General features: G+C 41.5%; 1 protein-coding gene across 4 annotated transcripts in view; it reads left to right on the forward strand.

Annotated features, from left to right (window-relative positions):
• SATB1 (SATB homeobox 1) overlaps positions 1-18444 on the forward strand; it is an 84958-nt gene extending 66514 nt beyond the window's left edge. For 2 of the 4 annotated variants that reach the window (XM_045297582.1, XM_004704018.2), the window contains exons 10-12: positions 14045-14248; positions 14831-14926; positions 16650-18444. In XM_045297582.1, the coding sequence (XP_045153517.1) occupies positions 14045-14248; positions 14831-14926; positions 16650-17168 (819 nt within the window). In that variant the 3' untranslated portion in view covers positions 17169-18444. The remainder of the gene's footprint in view (positions 1-14044; positions 14249-14830; positions 14927-16649) is intronic. The other 2 variants (XM_004704021.2, XM_045297583.1) reach the window with 2 other exon arrangements.
• The last annotated feature ends 9170 nt before the right edge of the window (positions 18445-27614 follow it).

A 27614-nucleotide genomic window follows, 5' to 3' on the forward strand; every position in this document is an offset into this window, starting at 1 on the left:
ATGTGGGCTTTGTTGCTTCTGAGCTAGATGGCCGCTTGTTTACCTTCAAGCCTTTAAGACCCCAGACGCTATATCTTTTGATAGCTGGGCTAAAGCCTTTCTTAAAGGATGCTCTGCTGATTTTGTTTTTCTTCATAGTAACTAGGTTAATAATGAAGCTTAAGAACAAACCAGTTGAAAACTCATTTCTGTCCAGTGGCCTCCTAACATGTGGTAGCCCTGTGTGTGCATCCGAGTGAACTGTAGTCTGTAGGGTGTCGTTGACTTCTTCGGGAGTCACCAGGTTTTTCTCTCAAGGTGCCTCTGAGTGGACTTGAACCTCCAACACCAGTTGGCAGCTGAGCACCATAACCATTTGCATCTCTCAGGCATCTATACCGAGATACTTATTAATCTGGGAAGTGGTGCATCTATATGGATGGGAGAAAGGAATATACTCTGGGACTCAGAGTTGGAATATGGGCGTGTTATTTAAACTTAATGTATTCATTCTCTGTGTTTGTAACAGGACTGGGAAGACATCCTAAAGATCTTTAGGAAGCAATCCAATGGTCAGTCTCTTTTACGCACTAGGACCATTGCTTTATAAGTTAAATCTCGGCTATAAATGAAATATGTACATCAGGTTCCATTGACTAGACTGTTGAGTAGGAGTCCACTCATAAGCTCACAGACACACGCTCATCCACACTCACCCCGCGCACTGCCAGAGCCTTCAGACACCTGGGGCTCCTCAGAACACCATCTGGGAGCCAGTAGATGCAGGATGAGCTGTTTTCCTCCAAGTCATCTCTTAAGAGACTTGATCTTGTAGTGGCAAAGACAGGAGATTTGTTTCATGAATCCATAAGCACCAGCATCGTCTGTCTTACATAGATAGGTAGCATGTACACACACAAGGCTACAGCAGTGAGCTCAAGCGTGGGGACAGTTGTGAGGATGGCACAGGACCAAGCAGTGTGTCCTTTTGTGCTAAGGTAGCTACGGGTCCGAACCAACTCAAGGACAGGTACTAACAACCACCGCAGCAGGTACGCACATATGTACACACATGCACTCTTCTGAGGCATCTCATTCAAGGATACGTCACCGATGGGCCACCATCCCCAAGTGGTTGCATATATTTGGATGGAGTGGGTGGGGGGTACACATCATTACTTTTCACTTAATTCTTAATGAAATTTGGCATTTCATTCAGTGATCCATTGAAGCAAAAAAATCACAAGAATATTAATAGCATTGTGTGACTTTGTCATCCTGAATCACAGGTAATACTCATATCACAGTAAGGTGTTACGATAGCTCAAGTTCATCACTCCTGATTGTAGCAGTAGTAGTTAGATGTTCTGTGTTGGGTCTTCATAAGGAAGGACAGTGGGTCTTCTTTGAAATCTTTTGGATTTGATTTCAGGCATCTAATGACATGATTCTGAAGCGCAGCTGTAGGCTTTACCAGATTCCAGAAGAGTTCCTGGTACAAAAGAAAGCTGAGATGAGTGATTACATCGTACACAGAAAAAGAAAAAATCACATTTTTAATACAGTAGCCAAGGCATTCTGGGATTTACCTAGGAAATATTTATTTGTTCTTTAATGGCCTCTTGGTAACATTATCAGTAGTTTATTTTTCAAGTGCCCTTTACTGCAAAGCACATAGTCAAGGTGTATAATTGCAGTAACATGTTAAACAACAGCAAAAACAAAAACCTCACCGACAGCCTTTCCTCGCCAATAGTCGTGACCATCATCCTGTGTTGGACCGTGTATAAGCCAAAGCAGCTGAGCAAGTGTGGGGGCGTGCTTCTTGGACCAGAAATTCTTTGCCGGTTGGCCTGTGCATGAAGCTTGAAATGTAAAAATGCGGATGTTTTACAGCGAGTCGCCCCTTGCTGATCAGTGTTTTGAGAATTGATCTCCCGTTATATCTGCCCCCACACCTCCGCTTAACCTGCGCCATAGCTGGCCCAGACAGAGATGGCTCAGATGTGGAAGGATGAGATGAATCAGAAGCAGATTTGTATCTGCTCACAATACCATCTTCGCAAAAGCCAGCGGGTTCCCAGAGGGGCCAGTGCGGGCCTGCGTGTGTGCAGGTTCTGTGCACCGAAGACTTAGAGTTGGGTCAGTGTTCGCTCTTGCCCTTCTTTCCGGGGTGGGGTCTTCCATGAGAGCCTATGGGGTGGTGCAAAAGATTGGTGGTTCAAACCAGCTCCAAGGCCCTTAGGACAAGAGACCTGGAGTTGGAAATGAAGCCACAGAAATTGGATAAAGCCAAATGAGGAGCTGTAAGTGGGCCCTGTGCAGGACCCAGCAGCCTCCTTGCCTCCTTTCATGGGCAGAATGATAGCCAAGCGATTGATTGTCAAGAGTCCCAAACCCATCTCACAGCCCCCCACGATGATTGGGAACTATTTATGCCATCTTTTTTTTTCTCCCCCTTAATGCCTACTTGTGAATCACAAGATCAGAGTCCCCCACATTAAGCCAACTTCTGATTAGTAGGTTTGCATAATGGATAAAATGATGTGGTTTTGGCCACAAAACGGGTATTGCTTTATCTGCAAAATCATAAGCAAGTTGGGAGCTCATAATGACCCTGGACAGCTTGATGGTTCCTCTTAGGATATGATTCCCATAACTTTTACAATCCCAAATTGCCTTCCCTTGGTTTTAAAAATTCTTTTGTCATCTCTCCTAGAACACCAGAGAGAGAAGATTTAAATTTTTAATTCCCAGCTCCTAAATATGCATAATGGGGAGTAGATCTCATTTGAGGAGAGATCCGCAGCCCTGAAAAGTGTGATAGATCTCAATTAGTGATGCAGTGGCCAAGATAGTTATTTAAAACCACCTGGTAGTCATTTAGTTTGTCAAGCACACAAGCCAGCCCACCAGGTTGTCACCTGAAAAGGATGGATTCGATGTGACTTAAGACTTTTACAAGTTTTTATTTTGGAACTTATTTATTTACTTGCTTGCCTTGGCTATGCCATCTACAAAAAAAAAAAAAGCTTATTTCTTAATGATCTTTATCATCTTGACTAGGAAGATAAACGGGTAAATGTATGCTCGTGACTTTCGGAAGTGACCTGGGTAAGACATTTTCTTCATTACATAACGGTGTAAGAGCATCTTTATTTAGGTTGAACCAGACGGGAATAGTGAATTTTCCCACCTCAGCCAAATATATGTTTACTTGCTGTTGACCAAGACCTATGATGGCGTTTGCTGTCACATCAATAGGATAGCTTGATTTCACTTGTTCTTTATAACGCAGCAAGGCCATGATGACGGTTCATTATTGCCTTTGCTAGGAAACATGATGCCCTCAGGAGTTACAGAGATGTGTAGTTTGGGCTTTGTATTTTTTGCTGCTAGCTAAATGGCCCCAATTACGCCACTTCTATAGGCCGTTTCTGTCCTCCCCATGCACTGCCATTTCGGGGTGTGGGAGAGAATCCCTTGCACCATTTCTACACTCATTCACGTAGGTGTGAGCCTGACTGCTGTCTCCAGGCCCCCTCAGGTGAAGAAAAGAAAAGGGTTTGCCAAAGGGATATGCATCTTGACATTTGTTTATAGTAAACTGAACTCGGCAGGGAGGGGCAGGGACTCCTGGACTGGAGTGAAGAAGCCTGTCAGCCTGGGGCCTGGAGGCAGGGCTGAGGGCTCAGCCTGAGCTGTGGGACCTGGAAGGAAGGAGCAAATTCAAGAGACGTCTGTGGAGGGTGGGCTCGAGAGAAATTTTTGATTGTTTGGCTCTGGAGGCAGCAGATCAGAAAAATGAGATTTTAAAATGTGCTTTCCTTTTTTTATTGCCAAGCCACAAGTGGCCATCATAGGAAAACCAGATAGCCTAAGCAGAGAGAAACAGTGCTCATAATCCCAAGCACCCCAGAGATGGACACTTGTAATACTCAGCTTTAGGCTCTTTATGCACAGACTCATGTCTACATGGACAGGAGGGAATGCCAAAAGATTCATGGACAAGTGGAATCAAAAGGTGTGGGAATTTTTTCAGGAATGTTTTGAAGCTCCCTTATATAGGAATATGTCTATTGTGTGTGTATTTACTTTGCATTCACTTTTGTGCTGCCCATGCAACTTGTTAACCCGCTGGGATTTTTTTGTTTCCCATTTATCATACACTTTTCCATAGTAGACCATTAAGAATGGCTCATAATTTTCAACTTTGCTAAACGAATTCCCCGCCCCGGGGTATTTAGGTTCTGTTCAACTTCGGCCATCATACAAAAATGTTGATGTGAATGGTTGAGTCTTTGTACTCATCTTTGATGACCTTGTCCTTGGGATTAATTCTCAGAAGTAAAGTTATGAATCAAAAAAGAGGTGTGTTTCAAAGCCTGTTGGTAGAAGTGTTACGTTGCCTCTCAGAAAGAGTATCCCACTTTAGGCTTGGATGAACAGTAGTTCGGCTTACTACGGAGCCGGGTGCGTGGGTAATGCTATTAAGTGAGTGAAGCTCCAGGAGAACCTAGTTTTGGGAGAAGACACTGAATTTGGATTGGGATCTGGAAATTGAATGATTTTCACTACTTCCATAGATAATTTCTGATGACACTAGTGTGATTATGAAAATAATAACAAGCAAAAATTAGTAATTGTTAATATTCGTTGTACTGTTCTTGTATCAGGTCTTCCATCTCATTTAATTCTCATACCTGATGTATTATATCCCATGAATCAGATGCTGAAAGTAGTACCATTTTATAGAGGAGAAATTCTGTGTTCTACAGAATTTAAGTAGCATGCCCCGCCCACTCCCAAATAAGTGATAGACTAGGGATTTGAGTGAGTGAAAACCCAGGTTTTCTAAATAGATAGCTCTTAGAAGTACAGTAGATAGAATAGAAGATATGTCAAATTGCTAGCTGCTGTGGGGTCCACTCTGACTCACCTGATGTGAATAGACTGAGACATTGCCCGCTAATTACTAGACTGTTTTTAAGAAAGTATATTAAAGGCACAGCACTAACAAAGGGGTTGTAGTTGTGGCCAACCTGGAAGCAGCTGGTCTCTCTGTTCTTCCCAGCACACCCTAAGTTTCTCTTACTCACGCTTCCTCACCTCTTTAAATATTGCTCATCCTCCAAAATCAAGCCCAAATAATTCTTCATCAGGGATGACTTCCTTAGCCAGCCAACTCATCTCCTCCTCCTCCACTTGGGTCCCTCTTGGTCGTGGCCCATCATTGACTTGCTGCCTTACTTTAATCCTTATGTTTGAGTGCCCCATCTTCCCAAGTACACTCTGAGCCATTTAAGGCAAATCATTTCAGGTAAGCCCATCAGGCGTTTGATGATATCATGGCTCATGTACTGGACTTTACTACATGCTATTCCATTTGATTCAGCTAAAGTCTGTGAGATTTATACTGCTCTCCTCTGCATTTTGTAAAGGAGGGATCAGAGGCTCAAATTTACAGAGATAAATGCCTAGATAGGATATAAATTTTTAGTGCTATATAGAGGTGCTTAAACTTGGCTTGAAAGAGAAGTTGTGTTAAACTGGGCAGAACAAAAGAGAAAGGACGGGCTTGCTGCTCAGAGAGAATAGTCTGAGGCATAGTGAGCGGAGTGTGGGGCAGTGAGGGGCATCGAGTGATAGCCCAGGGGATTGTGGATTTGGGCGTGAGTGAGTGGGAGGAGCCTTGATGCTGCCCTTAGGGCTCATGAACTCACTCTCTGTATTGGAAAGGCAGTGAAGGTTAGTGGGAGTTGAGTATGGGTGGTTTGGAAATGAGGAGTGCTGGCAGTGCGGTTACATACTCGAGTATCAGCCGACCGAATATCAACCGAGGCACCGAATTTTACCACAAAAACGGCATTAAAATGTGCTGAAAATCTCGGCTTGTACTCGAGTATATACGGTAATTGCCCTGCTATTAACTGAGGGGTCAGTGGGAGAAAGGTGTGTTTATTTTCTTTGATAAAGATTCTGGGGCTGAGCAGTTCTACCCTGTTCGACTGCCCCTCGGGGCTGGAAGTGGCTTCTCAATAGCAATGGACACTGTGACAGTATAGGGTTGGGGCACAGGGACCCTAAGGCATAGATTCTCATCCTAGCATCCCTTTCCCTACAGCAGCTCAAAGGTGGTTAAAGGAATTCGAGAGAGATGAATGAAAATTGTTTCTCTGTATGTTGTGAAGTATAAAAAATTTTTTTAAATTAGATGTCTCCCAGATCTAATTTTTTTTAAATAAAATTTCTTTGGAAGTTATCTATACCCATCAAATTAAGAGATGATCTTCATGCTGACTAGCTTAACAACTTACGAAGGATTTCATCCTTGTATTTTCTTCTCTTATCCTTGCTTACATCGTTCTTCCCTTTTAAAAAATATTTAATATCTGAATTTTCCTTATTTGAAAACCTTTTAAAGTGAGAACTGTTTTCTTCAACTCCCCAAAATTTTAGAAACCAAACGGTCTCTAGCAAAGGAGAAAAACTATCCTATTTATGTACATCCTAAATCAATGGATTCGAGAAGGCAGAAATGATGTGCACTTAAAATTTACAGGAAACAAATGATGACTTTTTACGTGATTAAATTCTAAGTGAAGTCGAAAAATGAAAGCAATATACTAGTGATTTTGAATATTCCTTCTATATTCACTAAGCTTTACTGGAAGCTCTTCCCCAAGTTATATAAACACCCCTCAGAAACATTATAAACATTTCTGCCAGGAAGAAATGTCCAGAAACTGTTTGTTTAGCTTCCCTAGGAAAAGTAACAGAAATTTGCTCAAGTGAGAAATTTCTGGATAACCATTGTTTGTACAATGTGGAAACCCACTGATTTTTGGCCAAGCTCCTTAAACTGTAGAGTCTGGAGAGAATTTAAAAACAGCAACCATTTGGGAGCTTAAAAATAGTAACAATTTAAAAGGTTATTGTGGTGATATCTTTTTAGCAGAATATGTATCAGAAATCACATCTAGAAGATACATATATTGAGCATGAATAGAGACCTGGAGCTATATATCTACTTATACATTCATGCACCTATGTATGCCATTTAATATGTATATAACACGTACGCATTATTTATTTAAAACCATATTTAAATAAAGTGGGTCTAATGTGCTACTTTTAAAATAGAAAGTGAATTTAATGGTATGCCCGTGTTCAAATTCATTTTCCATATTTTCTTTAATAAGACGAATGTTAACTTAGCAGGATAAGGTACTCAGATTCTTTCCACTTTATACAAAGTAGATGTTATTAAACTCGGGAGAAAGATTAATCCAGCTTCTACTAATTCCATAGAGGAGAACATGCATCTTTATTAATGTTATAGAATATAACCTCTCATTATGTTATAGAATAATCTGCTTTAGCAAAGGTTTGCTTCTAAAGAACTTCATAACATTTAAAGGTTAATATGTTAGGTAAAGAACAATATCTTAAGACAAGCGTTTTTATTACAGGACATGATGGGATGGTTTTGATTAAATTATATGATGATTTGAATGAGGAAGAAGAAGAAGTGCTTCACTTCTTGCCCTCAACTTTAATGCCTTTAATCAAATAATGACCTTCTGGAAAATAGTTAATTTTAAGCATTTGGAAGGATCAATACCACTTTGCCACCAAAAAATGGCCTCGATGATGAAATTTGATGTATTTAAAGTATCATTTCACCCTCTTAACCTAGTAAATAATTTAAAATGCTTTCAGTATTGCTTTGCTACTGTTTTGTTTCTCGCTGTTTGAAAGTGCTACGATTCTTCCCGAAAGAAAGGCTAGAAGCTGGTGTCTGAAACACACTCGCAGGCCTGACACCCTGTAGCTGGTCGTTCCTCCACTCCTCGGTTGTGTGTGTGCCTGTGCTAAGGCTCCTAAAGAAGTCATGTGTTTTCATAGCTGTATTTGAGGTTCCATGTGGAAGGAGAACGGAACTCCTCCAGGATGTTTAAGGGGGTGCTTTGAAGCATTGTGAGTCACTGGGCATTTTTATGTGCTACCTTTAAAGCGTTATGCTGAGGGTGAAGGTTTGGGGAGCGCTGATGATTCGAACTCAAGTCCCCCCATCCCCCGTCCCGTCCCCCCCCCCCCCAACCCGGCTCATAGAACACTGATGTGAAATAACCCTCAAGTGCCGCCGACAGCTTTGCAAATTAAAATAAATAAAATAAAAAATATGAAACTTGTCCTCTGTTAGCATGTTTGTGGGCAGATTAAAAACTGTCTTCATTAGCATAAGTAACACTTACAGATTCTTTTAAAAGTAGAAAATTATTTGATGAATGATAAATTGCTAGCTTTATCGCTAGTTGCTATTGAAAATGTACTCATTCAAAAAGCCTGGTGTAGTTTAGTCTACAATAGTGAATTTTTTGTGGTAGAAGTACTATTTAATGGATTATGTACTTAATCCTTGTTCCTACTAGTTGCTAAAATGTAATTCATGCTTTTGACTAAAATGTTTGTATCAAACACCCCCTATTTAGATTGATTTCTTTTAATATCATATATTATTCTACTATATGCCCCAGAGATTGGAACAAAATACTCCCGCAAATAGCACATAAAAGATGAGGGGTGAGGTGGAATAGCATGCAGCCTATACGATGTTTTGCTTTTTAGAATTCAAATTACCATTCTGCTTTTTTGAAATGTGTTTTTCCATCTTCGTTGCAGCAAGAATTATTTGTCATTTTCTTTCTCTTTTTTTTAAAGCTCTTGGTTTTAAAATGTATATACATAATGATAATATGTACATATATGTGTATAGCATTAAATGACTTTTTTCTCTAGTCATACAGAAGTCTTTTCTGCTCTGGAAAACCAGTTGTTAAATGTACCCAGCTTTGGCACAAAGCAGGCCCTGTAAGAATTCTCCTTGTTTTTGTTTTTCCTTTATCATTTTTTTTCCTAATCATTTTATTAGGGGCTCATACAACTCTTATCACAATCCATACATACATCAATTGTGTAAAGCGCATTTGTACATTCATTGCCTTCATCATTCTCAAAACATTTCCTCTCCACTTAAGCCCCCGGCATTAGGTCCTCATTTTTCCCCTCCCTCCCCGCTCCCCCCTCCCTCATGAGCCTTGATAGTTTATAAATTATTATTTTGTCATATCTTGCCCTGTCCGACGTCTCCCTTCACCCACTTTTCAGTTGTCCGTCCCCCAGGGAGGAGGTCACGTATAGTTCCAGAATTCTCCTTGTTATGTGCACGGGGCTTTGTAGGTACAATCAATTCCTTCCTGAAAGGAGGTTACTCTCCTGACCCAATTAAAATCATTGTGCCCCCTTATCCGCTAAAATGTTAGAAGGGAATTGACATGAATGAACTGTTCTAAAAAAAAGAGTGGCGTGAAAATCAGATATTGAGTTTGGTTGGAAATGAGTAGCTGAGAGACGAAGGTGCCAGGATTTTTATTTAAATGTGGAACAAGATTCTGTCAGTAAAGCACATCATTAGAATATTGAGTTTAGAACTGCTAATTTTTCCTTTTAAATGAGCATACCGTCATGTGTTTCATAGACCATAATACATTGCGATGGTGTTGTCATTGAGTTTGTGCCCCCCCCCCCCAGTACTGGTTTGGCAGTCAGTCTGCCTTTTCTCTCCTTTGTGCCCCCGTCTCCCCACCAATAGTGTACCACCTTTCTTTAGTAGATTCCCTGACCCAAAGCAGGCAAAAGAATGTTCTTTCATGCAGGCTCAGGTTTAGCATCTTTGCACCGTTTTCCTGCTTATGATAGCAAGGCATTTGCTGATGGCTCTTGGTTACTGTAAAGTACATAACGGTGTTTCCTTTGTGGCAGATGGATTTAAGACTTTTAGTTCGAATAAATGTAGGTTTACAATACATAACTTTACAGGATTTGTGTTGTATGTAACAGGTTTGAACATATTATCTCAGAATTCATCTGCATGGCATTTTCAGCTTATGCAGGGTCCGTGCCAGTTTTTCCCCTTTTCTTTAAGTAATAGGGGAGCACTGTGATGGATCGCAACAGTGCAAGGCGCCATTTGAATGGAAACAAAAGGTTTGGAACAGAAGGTGTCAAATTAAACTTTGTCAGTTTGAAAAGTAGTAACATCCTGAAAGTTTGACTAATTTATTTACATGTGGCTACTGTTTATATTTTGCCCTCTTTATATGCAGCGTCATGTTGCTTGGCAAATTTACTCCGTTTAGAGTGTTGGTGGCTGATTGTGCCATTTTAGTTTCCTGAGAATGGATCCGCCTCTTGAGCTCAGGACAGTCGACTGTCTCTTCTACTGTCCAGAAAAGTTGCAATCTAATTTAGAGAGTTGACCTCCCCCTCTCCCTGCATATGGTTTTATAATATTTCTAGTTCCAGAGATCGCGCCTAAAAATGTCATTCTGTTCACATTTTGTGACAACTTGCTGCATTTTGTCGCTCACTTCAGTGCTCCTCTTGATCCTTTCAAAACCACCGCAGCCCTTGGGAGAACAATATTTTCGTCAAATAGTTGCCAGTTTTCCGACATGTTCAGTGCTTTCCCAGGTTTATTTGCTCTCCCAATAACACATACGAAACCTGACCGAGTAAAGGTAGCGGGGACTTACAAGCAGTTGACTCCCCTAGTTGCTTCCTGCAAAACAGAGATCAGCTCACGGCCATTACCCGTATACTCAGTTGATCGAATTTTAAATAGCCAAGATAGTGCAAGATATTTAAATAGCCCCTGAATAAATTAATCTTATTTTTGCCCTTGTAAACTGGGAACAGGCCAATTTACTTCTCTGCCGACCAAGAACTGCTGTGTCAAAATGTCTGTTTCCCATTATTTTTCCCTGAGACCCGCACATCCAGAAAAGCGCACACTCCTTCCCCATTCTGTTTTTTGGAATACCCTGCTGGAGCTAACCGTTCCCAGCTGCGCACCATTAAAGATTTTTCTAAGAAGCATCTGATTTCAGTCTCTTAAAAATCATCGTGTGTCTTGAAAGGCTAGCGGAGACATGCTTCAACTTATAATTCATCAAATTATTTTTAGATAAGGAATTAGAAGTATTATTTAAGGGCAGAGGTTAATAGCAAACTACTGGAAATGTTATGTTAGTCATGGGCAATTAATAAAAATAAGGATCTGTCTCGTAAGAACAGAGACACAGAAGGGACAATATGAGCAAAATATTTGTTGAATGAGTCAGGGCTCTTTTTCTGAAATATTTGTTAAACCAGCATGAGTGTGATTGTTTAGGAATTAGCGATCATTATTAGCCATTTTAAAAGAACTAATGATTTTCGTTTCCAAGGAACATCTGTGATCCACATGGTTTTTCCCCCCACATATATCCAAGTGCTAACTGATCTGTGTTACTTTTTAAGTTTCTAAAGGATTTGAAAAATCATTGCAAATTTTAAGCTTGCTCTAAGAAACATTTCTTACACAAATCATTCCTAATTTAACTTTTAGCAATTTTTAGATCCAAGCATTTATTTCTAAAATAAATTCTTAGATACTCAATGTTTTAGCCCTACTTGTTCTAGTAGAATACTCACAAAGTGTTTAAAAAAAAAAAACACCCTACCAAAAAAACCCTTTTCTGCTCTTTATGGACCTTCTGAAATCCTCTTGAGAGTAAATCAAATGGGTAGTCATTTGCTGGGTCCGGGTACAGGGGGCCTGTCAACTGCCACAGCAGAAGACCAACACCCAGACGGAGGGGCGAGTAATTTCAACCATGGTTAGTACTCAAGCCTATGGGGAGATTTCTATCTGAAACGTGCACAGCCACAAGACAGAGTTAAAGTATAAAGAACTAGCTTAGATGTAGGAAGATATAAGACACCGTTAAGTACTAAATAAACATCTCTAAGACATTGTCTACAAGTGAACCACAAATACTGCCTGGATGTTCAGTTATAAAGTTCATATGAATGGGGCTGAAATATACACCCTCACTATAGTCTGAAAAGAAGTGTATTGAGTGACCATGTAATCACAACTAACTTATTGCTATTATTTTATAATCATTTAGTAAAATGTTATTATTTAATAATGACTAACATCACTTAATAAAATTGCCTCTTTAAGCTTGAGTTACACACTTAGTGGCATCAAATGGGTCTGTGATTGGCCCAAATATATCTATTTGTTTTAAATAAAGGACTCTGGGAGAAAAGGGAAACCTGGTATGTTAGGTGTTGGGTCACTAACCGCAAGGTCTGTAGTTCAAATCCACTGGCAGCTCTTTGGGAGAAAGATGAGGCTATTCTTATAAAGATATACAGCCTCAAAGGGAGCAGTTGACTGTGTCTTCTGAGGTCACTAAGGTAACCCTGGTGGCACTGTTGGGGTAAGGCAATGGATTGCTAACTGCAAGGTTGGCAGTTCAAACCCATCAGCTGTACCTCCGGAGAAAGATGACTCTCTGCTCCTGTAAAGATTGATAGGCTCAAAACCCTCTGAGTCATCATCAACTCAATGGCAGCAGGTGGGTTTATAGGGTGGCCATGAGTAAGAATTGAACTGAGGAGCGTGCCTTTGGTTTGGGAGTTGAGTTAGAGAATCGAAACTCCCTTTAAGGGAAGCAGGAGTGGAGGATCTTGTCCGGCTTAGCAACTCTCCCCCTTGGCTGGTCAAGAAAGGACAAGGTTCCAGTGGGTCAGATTGTAAAGAAGGGTCCGGAAGTCATGGCATTTTCTGGTGTCACCCAGAGCTACATAAAAGCCTTCCCTTGGGGACTCCCCCAATTCAAATAGAATAAAACAGTGCCCTGTTTCCTTCCAACTAGTGTCCTTGACGTTTCCAAGAGAGCTCATTGTCCAAGGTCAGATTTAACAAAAAAAGAGAGTTTAAAATGGGGAATCAGGTGCTTGTGATTTTTTTGTTGTTGTTGAGGCAGGACTCCTGGGCAAGGGAGGGTCGGGCCAGGGAGGGGCTCTGGTGAGAACGCTGCCTTTCCTTGTCTCTGGCAGGCTGAGGAGGGGAAGGGAAAGAAGGTAGAGAGTAAATTAGAGTGTTCCTTGGAGACAAGTGGATCGAGCCTTTGACAACTGTTTGGTCACTGCCGCCTCCGCCCTGGGGTCGGGGTGTCAGTAAAGCAGTGGAGGAACCTCTCAAGCCTCTCCAGGTTAAGAAGTTCTCAAGGCATCTTCCCATGGAGTTGTGAATTCGCAGCTGTCTTGGGGCTGAGGGATGGAAGTTGGTGACAGGGAATCCAGGTGGGACACCTTCCCTCTTCCTTCCCCCTTTTGCTTAGTGTCCTATATGACTGTTGAGATGGGGAGGATTTGAGATGGAAAATGTACTCTGCTGGATCGCTCAGTCCTTGGTAGACCATCCCAGGACCAAACACTGGGCCTCCAGAGGAGCCAGATTGGTTGAGGCTTTAGCATGTATGGGGCATGTTCTTTTCTTTCCTTTCCGAAAATGCTTGCCTGGCAGGTCGTATGTGCACACAGCAGTGAGCAGAAAAATGAAGACTCTGAAGTGTTTTTAATTTTTGGGGTGTTTTTGTTTTAAGAAAGTTCTTCCTTGGAGAAGTCTTCTAATCTCCAATGTGCATCTTACCTTGCCTAGCATTTTTGTTCGTCCCGTTGACCTTGTTCTTTCTCTTTTTCAGGAGCATACATTCATGTTTGTTTTCCTTTCTCATATAAAAAAATTAAGCTCTGATTCCTTCTAAAGAAAAAAAAGTATCAAAATCTGCCTTTAAAAATACCCTGCTGCTTCCTCACATGGCCTCTTAGCAGAAAAGATCAGAAGTCTATTCAAGTTTGCTCTCCCCGGATCTGGCATAATTCAAGTTCATGGTGTATGCTCTCGTCCATGTGAATTCTGAAAAATACTGTCCCTCCTTTAAGGGAGAAATCTGAAGTTTGATTAGGAATAGAATCTGCCTCCCTGGCAGCCCCACCTGTCCTGTTTTAACAGGTAAAAACAAAGCCGTTTGAAGCGTTCGTTCGAAGCTTCTGCAAAAGTAACTGCAAGGGCTCTCTCCCTTCTGAGCGCCCAGTGGAGCAATGTCACTTCCCATCCCCCGTAGGCAGGCGGGAGCTCACCTGTCCTGCCTTTGTCTCTTAGGGCTGGTTGTGTGAGCTGTTACGCTGGAAGGAAGATCCTTCTCCAGAAAACAGGACTCTGTGGGAGAACCTCTCCATGATTCGAAGGTTCCTCAGCCTTCCTCAGCCAGAGCGTGATGCCATTTATGAACAGGAGAGCAACGCGGTGCATCACCATGGCGACCGGCCGCCCCACATCATCCACGTTCCAGCAGAGCAGATTCAGGTTCGTTTACCTTGGCCAACTCAGTATAGCACCATGTAAAGGCAGCTTTCAACGTTAGCAGGGAAATGAGCGTTTCTCATTGTCGTGCCAGTCTAAACAGAAGCTTTTTAGCAAGAGACAGCCATCCCCTGCCATTTTGCTCAGGGGCTGGAGGGGAGGAACCCACCCTCTCTGTTCAGTGCGCGTATTGAGAGACGAGTTCCTCCGCCCTCACCTGCCCCCCACAGCATGGCAGGACCCCTTTCTAACATTCCTTGTGTGCCTTTGTTCCCATGGCCTGGGTTGGTCTGAGAGCTGCATTTTTTTGTAAATTCAGAATTTAAAACACCATCTACTTTTCGACGAATGCTATCCTCCCTCCAAATAAAAGAATGACTGTTTCTGTAGAGGGAATTTGTAGAATCACATCCTTTTTTATTTTTCCCCCTGCATCTTAAATTCTATCCACAAAGAGGAGGGGAGGGAAACCTACTTGCAATCTTAACTTCCTAGTGCTCAGCCTTTCACCTCCCCCTTCCCTCCCCCAGTACCCTCGCTGAACACAAGTTAGGGGTGAGTCATGTCTGTTTGTCTTTCCTTTAGAGCCCCTCTCCCACCACCCTTGGGAAAGGAGAGTCTAGAGCCGCTTTCTTACCAGGCCTGCCGACCCCCGCACCATGGCTCGGTGCTGCTCCCCAGGTGAGCGGGCACAAGTTACCTATGCTAGAAAAACAGGGAGATGGGGTGGCTTAAAGTCCTGCTCTGCTCCCTTGCTGAGAATCTACGCATTTGAGAGCACTAACCATATAGTCAGATACCCCTGGGCCAGCAATTCCCACCTTATGCATGGCTTGTTGTGGTACATGCCTCTCCACTCATCTACCCAGGGAAAGGAATTTTAACTAGAAAATTTTGGGATAAAGTTATTTGTTGGTAGCCTTGTGGCCCTGCCTGCTTAGGAAGGGTGTTTTAATTAAACATGGGCAATATGACGGGACTTCAAAAGGTTTGTGAGGAAATGCTCTAATCTTTTAACTCCATTCCCCCCCACCCCTTGAACTTCCTGAAGCCCACCCGCTAGAACTTGTTTCTGCTAAATCTATGGCAATGTGTTTTCTTCCTTAAGGGAAAATGCTATTGCCTTTCACAATCCTAAAATGTTAATGTTTTTTTTCCCCCTCTTTGCACCACCTACATTGTTTCTTGATACTGCTATGGGAAAAAAATAATATAGCTATAGATATATATAGTTAAAAACAATAATAGAGTTACCATGCAGCAGGGGAAAAAAATCCTTGAGTGTGTATTAAAGATAAAGCAAATTGAAAAAGAGAATCCCTGAGGATATCAAGCACTAAAATATCCATGAAAGCCTGAAAAACTTATTGTTTAGCACAAACAAAAAAGAGAAAGATATATGTTAAGTAATAAAAGTAGTACTTGTTTGAAAATGTAAATTGTTTTTAATAAAATCACTTCTTAGGGGGATAAAGAGACGTGTTCAGACACAATGTAAGCGTTCTCTTTTGCCACACTCTCAGGTTACTTTGCTTATAAGAATTTGGGATCTAGCGTGTGCAGTACATGTGTGTGTCACATTTGTTATGTCTAATTGTGTATGGAAATTACAGTGCATATACAGATACTAATTATGAAAAAAGATGTCTGTATACACTACTAAATTTAAATCCTAGTCATATCTGAGTTTCCTATAGACAAAACAATTTGCTAGCCTTTGTGCGCTGGGTCGAACCTTTCTTTTTTGGGTAAAGAAACTTGGAGCACCGGCCTCGTGTATTTTGGTAAGAAATTGTGTGTGTGTTAAAGTGGACCTGCCTGCTGGGAAACGCACCAACGGGGGACTCTCAACAATCCGTTGGACCCAGAAAATGCTGAATCCGAGCAGACTCGTAGCCATTCTGTTCCGAATGGGCACGTGATTCCCTTCCTGTTCTCGCTCCATGTTGCAGCCTTCAGAGGCAGTGGGGCAAAATGCACATCCATCTCAGTATCTCCAGGCCCTGCTTCCACCTCTCTAAACTGCCTTTGAAATCCTGACTTCTGGATCTTCCCTCGAATCCTCAGTTACTTAGTAACATCGCGGTCTGCCCTGCTGTCTTCCCTTTGATGCGCCCTCGCTGGTCCTCTGGCAGTGTGTGGCTCGGGTTTGCAGAATCCGGGCCGAAGAGGCTCTCCCGAGCTCTTGACCCACGGGCGCAGCGGCTGTGTTAGTGCATTGGCTTTCTTGTTCCTATCACTTCCCTCTCCTTTTCCCGGATGCTGTGGCCTACTCAGGGTGCATGTGTGTCCCTCTCCAAGTAGCTGGGTCTGGGACCCCCAGTGCCGTGCGCCCTCATCGTAGACAGCTCAGTGTCAAAGGATGAGGCAGCAGAATGCTGATGGTCTCCTGGTTTCTTTGCAGCAGCAGCAGCAGCCGCAGCCCCAGCCCCAGCAGCAGCAGCCGCCGCAAGCGCCCCCGCCGCCGCTGCCGCAGCCCCGGGAGCAGGCCGGCCCTCGGCTGCCCCCGCGGCAGCCCCCCGTGGCCTCGCCCGCCGAGGCGGAGGAGGAGAGCCGTCCGAAGGCCCGGCCGCGCACCAAAATCTCCGTGGAAGCCCTGGGCATCCTGCAGAGCTTCATCCAAGACGTGGGCCTGTATCCTGATGAAGAGGCCATCCAGACTCTGTCGGCGCAGCTCGACCTCCCCAAGTACACCCTCATCAAGTTCTTTCAGAACCAGCGCTATTATCTCAAGCACCACGGCAAGCTGAAGGACAACTCCGGGCTGGAGGTGGACGTGGCCGAGTACAAAGAAGAGGAGCTGCTTAAGGATTTGGAAGAGAGCATCCAAGATAAAAATGCCAACACCCTGTTTTCCGTGAAACTAGAAGAAGAGCTCTCGGTGGACGGCAACACAGACATTAGCGCGGACTTGAAAGACTGAAATAAAAGTATTATTTTCCTTCGACAGTGCCACTGGTAATTTACTAACAACGCGACAAGTCCGCCCCGTATTCTCTCTGAAAACCTTGGTGGTTCATTGTTTGGCCAATGACTCTTGAGAAACTTGCACAAACAGGAAAGTTGGGAAAGGCTAATACAGACTGCAGCACACAGTGTCTCGCTGTTTGACAAACTGCTGGGCAGCCCAGGTGAGGCATCAAGGATTGTTTGGTGTTAACATTTGTACTCACGGGAGGCACCACGGTGTGTGCCTCGTAAGCATGACCCCAGTGATTTTATGGTTTTTATCATAGTTTATTTTATTTTTTAATTCTGGAGCCTTCAAACAAGCATTATAACTTCTGTGATGATTATTTTCCTTTCCTTTAATTATTTCTGTCACACTCCACACTGATCTTTGGAAACTCGCCCCCTATTTAAAAAAAAAAAGAAAAAGAAAAAAAAAAGAGTTTGTTACTCTATTGTATGTTACAAAAGAACTACAGACTGTGGAATGCAGTTTAAAAATGACATATGCCAACAAATGCCTTGTGTTATATGGCTCTGCCGTAATTCAAATTTGTTTTTACTTTTGGAAATAACAGGTCACTGTAATTTTTTTTTCATTCTCATTGTTAAACAATTAAAAAAAAGAGGAGACGAAAAGAAAATGTGAAACACGATTTAGTCCTCATTATTTATTTGTAGATCCTGCAGCATCAGGTTGTAATTAATTTTTTGGAAGTTTCCGTTAAGTGTACTGTTGCTTCTCTTGTTACCCATACTGATTTGTTTTGTTTTGTTTTTTCTATTTATAAATGTATTTTGATGGGCAGTAAAACAAAGTGTCTTAAAAAGTTTTAAATAGAGAAAATGTGCTTTACACAGTTGCCTATAAAAAGTGCTCTATGTTATCCAAGCAATTCATACTATAAGCTTCACTCTTACTGTTGGATGCAATTTTTACTATCATGCAAATAAGCTTAGGTAAATAAAACTAATAGATCACCTTAGAAAATTATGCAATTAATGTGAAAATAATTGATGTTTGCAATGTGTCTTCCTTTGGTTTACAATCAACTTTAAAGCTACATCTGTATAAAATTTCTGTATAAAGGTGTATTTCTTTTTTTATGAGTTTATGGCTATGAAAACACCAGCTATTTTGTTACAGCTGGCTGTTTTTATAAGTGTATCACAATTTTCTTTATGCAGAAATGTCCTGATTAGGAGTGGTTATTGACTGTAACTACACAATTAAACTTGTTTGTATGGTATGACATGGTAGGGTTTGTCTGCTTGTGTGAAATAATTTAGAGTCAAAAGATGGCCTTCCCATTTAAGTGCATGTTAGTATTTCCTTGATGCGATGTCACTAATTTTTCAAAGGGAACTTGGACGGCCACCCTGGAACCCTGTAAATGTAAGTCACAAGCACATGCTCGCTTTGTAAGGTCAGCACTGGAGGTGATCATCTGTTTCTGGTGAACATTTGGCTTAATAAACAGCAGGATGGTCAAAAGACTCTCCAACATAAAAATCACAATTCCTGTCTCTGGCAGTGATGCACTCAAAATAGATCCATGTGTTTTTATTTTAATACTTCAGTTGCCCCAACACTTTTCCTTCAGCGAATGTATAAATAGTCGTTAAGGCCATTCCGAGGAACATGAAATCAGTAGGGGTGGGGCAGGGATGAATCTTCTGTATAAAAACCCTTTAGCAAGCAATGGCTTTGATTTTGCAAGTTGTAAATGAACTTTAGTCACGCTAAGCTCGTTTGGCTGTGTATATCATAACTAGAGGAACTACACAAAGACCAAGAATAACAGACCTGGAATCTAAACGCAGTTATTCTTCGGAAGGCAGGAGCTCACACAGCATAGAATGTAGTGCAAACCAAGATACAAAGAGGTGTGCTGACTGGGGAAGCATGGAACCGGTGCGGTGGAGTTGTTTGGTTTGGGTTTTAATACTCACTTTGAACTTTGCTGCTGCTTTTTAAGGTTTTCCTGGATGTAGTTAGGAGGGGTATCTGGGTTCCTTGAGATGAGGATCTACAATCGCCAGTTTTCTTTCCACCTACCATTTCCCCAGGCCCCAGTGATCTCATTGGTAGGCAACTGGGCAGCTTTAATCTTGAACTTAAGAAACTAAATTGGAAGCATCGAAAATCTCAATGCAGCCTTAAAGTACCATTTACTTTTGAAGTCTAGCTGAGCTGTTCTGTAGGCAGCTGGTTTGCTGCGCTTAAAATTGTATTGAGGAAAAAGAAAAAAAAAATTATATTGAAAAAGTTTTCCTTTTTGTAATGAGAAAATAGCTTTCAAATATTCTTGCTCACCAGAGGAATTTGAATTCAGAAAATGGGAACTAGATTCCACATGTTGGAAAAATTAATGGAAAATAGGTAGACCCTAGTATTGCCATCGAGTTAATATTTTCCTACTTCTTTTGCCCACATTGAAGGAAAAAGCCTTGAGATTATAGTAGAGTTGATTTTTCTTTTTTGTACTTGCCCAAAATTTAATATGTCAAGTAGATAGGAAACTTAATTTTAAAAATCTGGAAGGGAAATTGGTTGCACTTAGAATCTTCTTTGAAATCAACATTTTTTATGTTGATGAATGTGCTAGAAGTTACCAAAGGGAATGCAATTCTTAGGCCCTTCCATTTTTTTCAGTATGACTTGACCAATTGTTATAAAAAAAAGAATCCACATATTAATAAATGATGGTCATCCTACCAGAGCAAGACTTGCATTCAAGGAAGATGGAAAAGATTTGTCCTGTAATCTTCCACGTTGCTCCCCAATGTCATTTATCATTTTGACAATCCTCTTGTTGCCAGTGGCTTTAAAGAAACTCCACGAGGTTCACTGTGTCTAAGTCTTTCAGATGACTCTTAAAAGCTGGGGATACGGAGCACTTTGTGGTGTCAAGGCCTTCGGCAGAGTCAGGTAATATTCAACCTGGTGCATCTGAATCTGCCAAGGGTTCCTTCACTCGGCGCTTTGCTTGTATTACACTGCGGCCACATAATACTTGCACATTATGCAATAAAGGTTGAGAGTATCTCCTTGGCACACATGCAGAGTTGACACATAACCTTTGAAAACCAAGATAACTAATTTGTGTGCCCTAGTTGTGCGTCACCGCGTGATAAAGTCTGCGTATTATGTATTAAATGTGTATGGGTTAACATTGAGTTCTAAAGAATTAATAGGCGTGAAACAGTGGGGGCTCCCCCCGCCCCCGACTAGTGATCTTGATATCTAATTGTGCTTATTTAAAATACATAGATTGAATAGACAACATTTTCCATTGGTCCGAGATTGAGGACAAAGTGCAAATCATTTCCAGCCCAGGACTTCTGTTAACATCTGGCTGAGATTAAGATCCTTGCTTGTTACACAGCAATATTCTCAATAAGTGAAATGTTCTGAACTACCTGGTGATCCTTTTGAGAAGGACACTTAAAATGTGTATGCATTTTGTCATCTCGCTGGACAAACCAGAACTACTAAAGCAAGCCAGATATTTGCATGAGAGACTAGAAACCAGCAGAGGCCCCAAAATATTCATCTAAAATAGGAGCATATTGATACCATAATAGTGTACCTTGCAAATAAATATTTTTGAAAGAGGAATATGGTGGGCCTCAGGATTTCTTCCAGGGCAGTCCTTATAGTGTACATACGAGATGCTTGCGTGTCTTTGACAGGATCAACTAAAGTCTGTTAACATGCACGTTTTGCATAAAATATAAAGTACCCTCCATAAGGAAACGTGGTGGGAAGGCTTTGTCCAGCATACATGTTCAACAATACCAAGTGTTCAATAAAAATAGTTTGGAATTAACATTTAAAAGATGAGCAGCCTTTTTAAGCCTTTCGTACCTCACCATGCTTCATGTGGGTCATATCGGTACATCTTCAAATGTAACTTGACTGAAAGACACCGACACTCAGCACCAAGCTTGTGCAGGAAGTCGCCCTCTTCTGTCAATTATTTCAGCTGCTCCTTTGTGCTCTAAAGCACACGTCTTGGCGCCGCGCTCGTTTAAGAGAGTGGTGGAGGAAGGACCACCACGGAGCATTCCGTGACAGGTGTTGGTACTTGCAGAAAAGCACTCAAGCCACTTATTTTCCACCGAGTTAAATGTTGACCATTTATTTCTGTCCCCTTGGTAGAGTAGGAAGATCTTTGCAAAACAACGACAATGATCTCTTCCTTCATACCCTTGATAAAGCAGAAACCCATTGCTATCCTGTTGACTGACTCATAGCAAACCGAGGTGGACAGAGGAGAGCTGCCTCGTAGGGGTGCCATGACTGGAAATCTTTACGGAAACAGATTGATTGCCAGATCTTTCTCTCATGGAGTCGCTTTGGTCAGTAAATGAGCACTTCAACTATTGCGCTAAACAGGGCTCCTTCAGACCTTTGACTCGCCCTTGCATCCGCTGTCCTCACAAAGAAATGTCTCCTCTGCCGCCCGGATTTTCCACCCACAAAAAAACAAAAGGTGCTTGTTCAATGAGAATGTGACATTTCGGACCCAAGTTCAATGCCATCCAATGGATTCCAATTCCTAGCGAGTCTTTAGAACGGTCCCTGTGGTTTCTAGACGAACTGTTTACAGAGTAGAAAGTCTTTCTCACAAGCATCCCATAACACTGGCCTCAAATCAAAGCCAGACCACAGCGACCCTATAGGACAGCATAGGACTGACCCTATAGGACAGCATAGGACTGTCCCTGTGGGTTTCTGTGACCGTGACTTTCTGGGAGTAGAAAGCCCCTCTCCGTCCCGAGGAGCAGCTGGTGCTTTTGAACTGATGACCTTGCGGTTCTCAGCCCAACCCATTACCAGCCATGAATTCACTAAATCATGGCACTGAGATGCAAAGTGAGCCCAACCGTGTAAAACAAGATCTCTTCGTACCGAGACACGTTTGGCAACTCCACCTCGAATACCAACTTTCATTCTTCAAGATCAGTTTTGCTGGACCGCATAGAGCAGCAAAGGATTCACACTTCTCAGAGGCCCCTTCCCTAGCACCGACCACAAACCTTTGCAAAATGATAATAGCAACACTGTGTAGAACGCATTTTGTAAGTGTTATAAGCAATCATCTAAACCTGTCATTTCCACTATGAGGCTTACTTCAAAGACCAGGGGAAGGAAACTTTGGTCAGTTGACTCCGTGATTCACGTGTTACATCGCCGCATTGGTCTCAAACCTTACCCTTCTGTCTTCAAGTCTCCATCGTCTCTTTTCTCCTCAATGATGCCCTCTGCGAATGCAGCTCGTGCAGGGGAAAATCCACTGCCATTCAAATACTTCGGTTGTACAACAATAGTTTAATATGCTAGGAAGAAAGTCAATCCCTGAGTAATTGAAATCAACTATATGGACTGTTTCATCATAACGTTAACCCCAAAACTTTGCCATGGGTATAAGATCCAGAACAATAGATACCTTTTTAAAAAAAATCACTGTCCTCATGGGAAATTACAGCTTTCAAGAAGAGTGAAGAGAAAGGTTGAGGGGACCGTCGTGAGATGATCACCCGGCATCCACAATGGGATTTATTTGTCATGACCCATGTACAATTCTGCTGGGCATGATGGAACAATGGAATGTTTCGACATCTGTACTAATCCCAAATTAAATAATAAATAAATGCTTTGCGAAACATTGACCCTTAAGATGAAACGAATACCAGAGTACCCTAATGGCTGAGGGACGTTTGCCCCTCGTGATGTTATGACGTCATCTTTTTTTGCAAAGGAAAGAATTTTCTGGTTTCTAGAGAGAACATTAAAACTCAGAAAGAAGGGGTTCAGTTTTTTTGTGTGTGTTTTTTTTAAAACTCTTTGAGAATATTTAAAAAGCCGAATTTTAGAAGGAGAGCCTGTGAGAATTCCACAAATATTTGTAACATGAAAGAATAGAGACAAGCCAGCCTCTCCTTATTTATAAACAATACGTTCTTTCATATCATTGTTGAATCTAAAGTACATAATTTTCAGTTATGCATAATAAAATATGTAATTAAGCAACATTCCATGGTGGATTAAAGAATTAAAAACTTCAGGTGCAGAAAAGAATTTGTTGGCATTTTCTTCTTCAAGGTGGTATTTTGAGGTGTTACTTTTCATTTTCCTTTGACATCTTATACACAAATAAATAGACAGAAACGGGTGAGAGGCAAAGAAAATGAAGAATTGGCTCTACTACAATAGGCCTGAGAAACATAACAAGATGGAATATTTGCAGCATGCCCACGAAGGCTGAATTTAAAAGGACAGGATCTTTCTCCGTGAGGGGAGAAAGAAATCTCTGAACAGCTTCATGTGCTTCAAGAAACAGAGATAACATAACTAAAAAGTTAGCTGCATTGACAATCCCTATTTTCATTAAATTAATTCACACTCCATTTGGTCGAGTCCAGTGAACTTACTTTTTAAGGAGAAAACTAAAATTAATGAGTATTTCTGTGATCTGATCATTGCCATTAATAGAGGCATTTGGCATGCACCCTATTTTTTTTTCAAAATAAGGTAATATATCAAATAAATCAAGCTCCTCTAATATGAGAACGTGTGAGGATGATTCCAAAAATAAGCTAAGAAGAAAACACTGTCAGAGGAAAGACATCTAACATCATTGAGTCTTTCTATCTAGTGTCTACAGATTTTCATGTGATATTTAAGCTACAGCTATAATCAATCATAGAAGGCCAAGTGAATTCAATCTCACGTACTTATATCGCTCAAATCTTGGCAGAGAAATATATGTTTGATGAATGAATGAGATCAGATAATCTAAAAGAAATGCTGAACATATGGTATGGGATGAAAGGAGTTGTTTCCTTCGAAGAGCATGCCCCGTGAACAATCCTCTCCGTGCTGCATTTTATATTGACATATGCAAGGAGGCTTTTTTGTTAATTTTTAAGTATCACATCTCATGGCCCTGTTAAAAATATGACATTGCTGTATTTGTGTGTTTTTTAGCTTAGCTTGATATAAAAAATCATTTGCTATGACTCATGTATATGTATTTCAACAATACATGATAAACAAAATAAAACAAGAAAACAGGTCCAATGCCCGATTTGGAGAGAAAACACTTAATTTAAAAGTTAAAGTTGACATTCAGAAATGCACACCATAAGACATTGTGGAATTCTTTAGCTGGAACAACAAAAAAATTAACACTTTCATGGTATATGTTTGGCGATTGTCATACAATAAACCATATGTACTGAAGTTGAAAATTTTGATACGTTTTCAACACACACGGGACTGAAAAAAATACCCATCATCCCCCAAATTTCCTCATGTTCCTTTGTAACATCTCCTTCCTGCCCATCCCATTCCCATCTGCCACCGTCCCCATCAAGCCACCTCCACTGCTGCTTTCTGTCACGTAGATTAGTTGGCATTTTCTAGAATGTTTCATCAGGAGTCCTAGTAGCATAGTGAGGTGTACTCCTAACGTCAAGGTCAGCAGTTTGAAATAGCCAGCAGGGAAATATGAGGCTTTCTACTCCCATATAGATTACTGCCTTTGAAACCAAAGGCATGAGCTACAGTCCGTTACTATGGTCTTTCTCGTCATAATTCCTTATGTGTTGTGTTATAATTCTGCATTCTATGCTTGCCGCTATTATCCCATTTTGGAGGGCGTTTTCTACCACAGGATTACGTGCTGTTAAGTGACCTTAACAGAGGCCATGGGCCAAGACTTGGGGACATTTTTAAGACTACTTAAGTTGAGGGTGGGACATAAGACATCATTCTTTGTTTCCCTGTGGTCAGTTAAAAGACAAACCACACCTCCATCAAAGCCATTCCTCCGTATATGAGAGTCACTTTGGATGCCCAGAGAAACTGTAGGATTATTGGGATGGATACATACAAGATCTCTATCTGAAGTGACAGAGGGCACCAAGACCAGATGTCCCAGAGAGTGTGGCATGCAGGCCCTAAGGAGCAGGGCTGAGACTGTGGGATACCTGCTCCCCATCTGGCCTGGGACTGTGGAACTGTGAGACAGAGTGACAGGCTGGCGGATTTCCTGGCCTGTAGAGGCAACGTCCAAGAGATCCCCACGTGACTGAGAGACTGTCCAAGAGACCCCCACGTGGCTGAGAGACTGTCCAAGAGACCCCCACGTAGCTGAGAGACTGTCCAAGAGATCCCCACGTAGCTGAGAGACTGAAATCTGGTGAGAGACTTGGCTGTTGGCGGAAGAGATGTGTTGCTGTGGACAAATGGCTGTCCTGATGTGTGGTCACCTATTAGCATCCCTAATAAACCCTCGTAATTGCAAATAGTAATATTATCTATGAGTTCTGAGTGGCCATGGCAAAGGCTTTTCTCATCCAGCATAAAAAAAGAATGAGGTGAAAGGAGGAATGGTTGGCATCAGGTGGGTCAGGACAGGTAGAGAGTGGAGGCATGCCGGACTCTTGCCTTGTGGAAGTAGAACAAGCTGTGGTGGTCAGATGTGTCTACCTCCATTGCTGTCTAGTAACACAGTCCTAATCTGGCCTCTGGGGTTCTTTTTTTTATTAGAATTTGATATCAGTTGTGTCCTTCTCGTATTTTCACATCATCTGGCTTCTTTCCACCAGAATAATTCATTTTTAGTCTGGCCAAGTGGGTCCCTTTTCCTTGCTGAACTGTGTTCCCATTGGTGGACATCGTTTAATGTGTTTAGGCACCAACCTGTTGATGAATATTTGGGTTGTTTCCAATTTTGGACTATCACAACTAAAGATATTATGAACATTGTATATGCCCGTTGACATAGACTTTCATTTCTCTTGGGTAAATTCCTAGAAGGAAAACAACTTCTCCTATCGTAGCGATACGTGGTTTTAAAAACTGCCGGATTGCACATTCGCATCGACTGCGACAGAGCGGGCCTGTGGCTTCACACGGGGTGTTGACCCATGGTGGGGACAACCTTTTTAGGGTGTGATGAGTGAGCTGCTAACCACAAGACCTTCTAATCGTTACCTAGGAGCCTGAGGGGCACAGTTTGCTGGTGATTGACAGATAATCTAAAGGTCGGTGGTTGGAACCCCTCAGCAGCTCCGCGGAAGAAAGGGCTGTGGGTCAGCTTCTGTGAAGAGTACAGGCAAGAAAACCCACGGAGCAATTCTCCATTGTAACAGATGGAATTACTGTGAGTCCCAGACTGACGGGGATGGAAGTTTAAAACTATAGGTGCATAGAGGTATTTCATTATTAGTTAAACTTGCATTCCCAACTGAATGTCATTTCCATAATTAAATATATGTTTATATGACTTACTTGCAAACTTTTGCCTATTTTAAAATGGGGTTGTTTTCTGATTTAGTCTTGAGAGTTCATGACGTAATCTGGTTGCAAACTCTTTAGCAGAGATGTTATTTGCAAATGTTTCCTCCAAGCTAGTCGTTTTTGTTATCTTAACCAGGTCCACTGAAGAGCAAGGAGTTTTCATTTTTGTGAAATCTAACTTGTCAAGTATTTTTCTTTTAAAACTCCTGCTATCTCTGTCATCTGTAGGTTGTATTTGCCTAATCCAAGATCCCCAAACTTTTCTGTTTTGTTTTAAAAATATGATAGCTGTAGGAGGGACATTTAAGTTGATGAGCCACTTGAGTTAATTTTTAAATATGGCACAAATCCAGTTAATTATTTTTGTTCCCTGTTGCTTTTCTTTCCTCCCCTTTCTTTTTTGCATCTACATCTCCAAATCCAGTACCATCCATTAAAAAGACCTTTTCTTCCCCCTCCACGGAATTGCCTTTACAACTTCCTCAAAAATCAGTTGGCCACGTGTATTGTTGGTGGACTCCCCTGTGGCTCGTTGGTTTTGTGCACTGAGATCGCAGACGTGTGTGTTTACTATAACTCTGTCTCCAGCTCAAGCCTGTCTGCTAACGTGTTTGTTCTTTTCCAAAGTTGCCTTGAATCATCCAAGACCTTTGATGTTCCCATGGAGTGTAGATTCATCTTGTGAGTTTCAAAAAGCTTACAGGTTGCCAACATTGCTTTAATTTTTTTCGTTGTTGCTGATAATGAAATTTATTTATTTATTTTTAATAGTTTTATTAGGGGCTCATACAACTCTTATCACAATCCATACATACATCAATTGTGTAAAGCGCATTTGTACATTCATTGCCCTCATCATTCTCAAAACATTTGCTCTCCACCTAAGCCTGGTATCAGGTCCTCTTTTTTCCCCCCTCCCTCCCCGCTCCCCCCTCCATTGATTATTACAAGATAGAATGGGCATTTGAAAATTTTGAGTTTTCTGATCTATGAATACTTTATGCTTTCTATTTATTAAGGTCTTTAATTAATCTCAGCAATGTTTTGTACTTAAGAGAGCGGCTCTAGCATATTTTTTAGTCAAATGTATTCCTAAATTAACTC

This window comes from Echinops telfairi, unplaced genomic scaffold, assembly GCF_000313985.2.
Source record: "Echinops telfairi isolate 266 unplaced genomic scaffold, ASM31398v2 ScPeMD7_7420;HRSCAF=8458, whole genome shotgun sequence".
Lineage (NCBI taxonomy): Eukaryota > Metazoa > Chordata > Mammalia > Afrosoricida > Tenrecidae > Echinops > Echinops telfairi.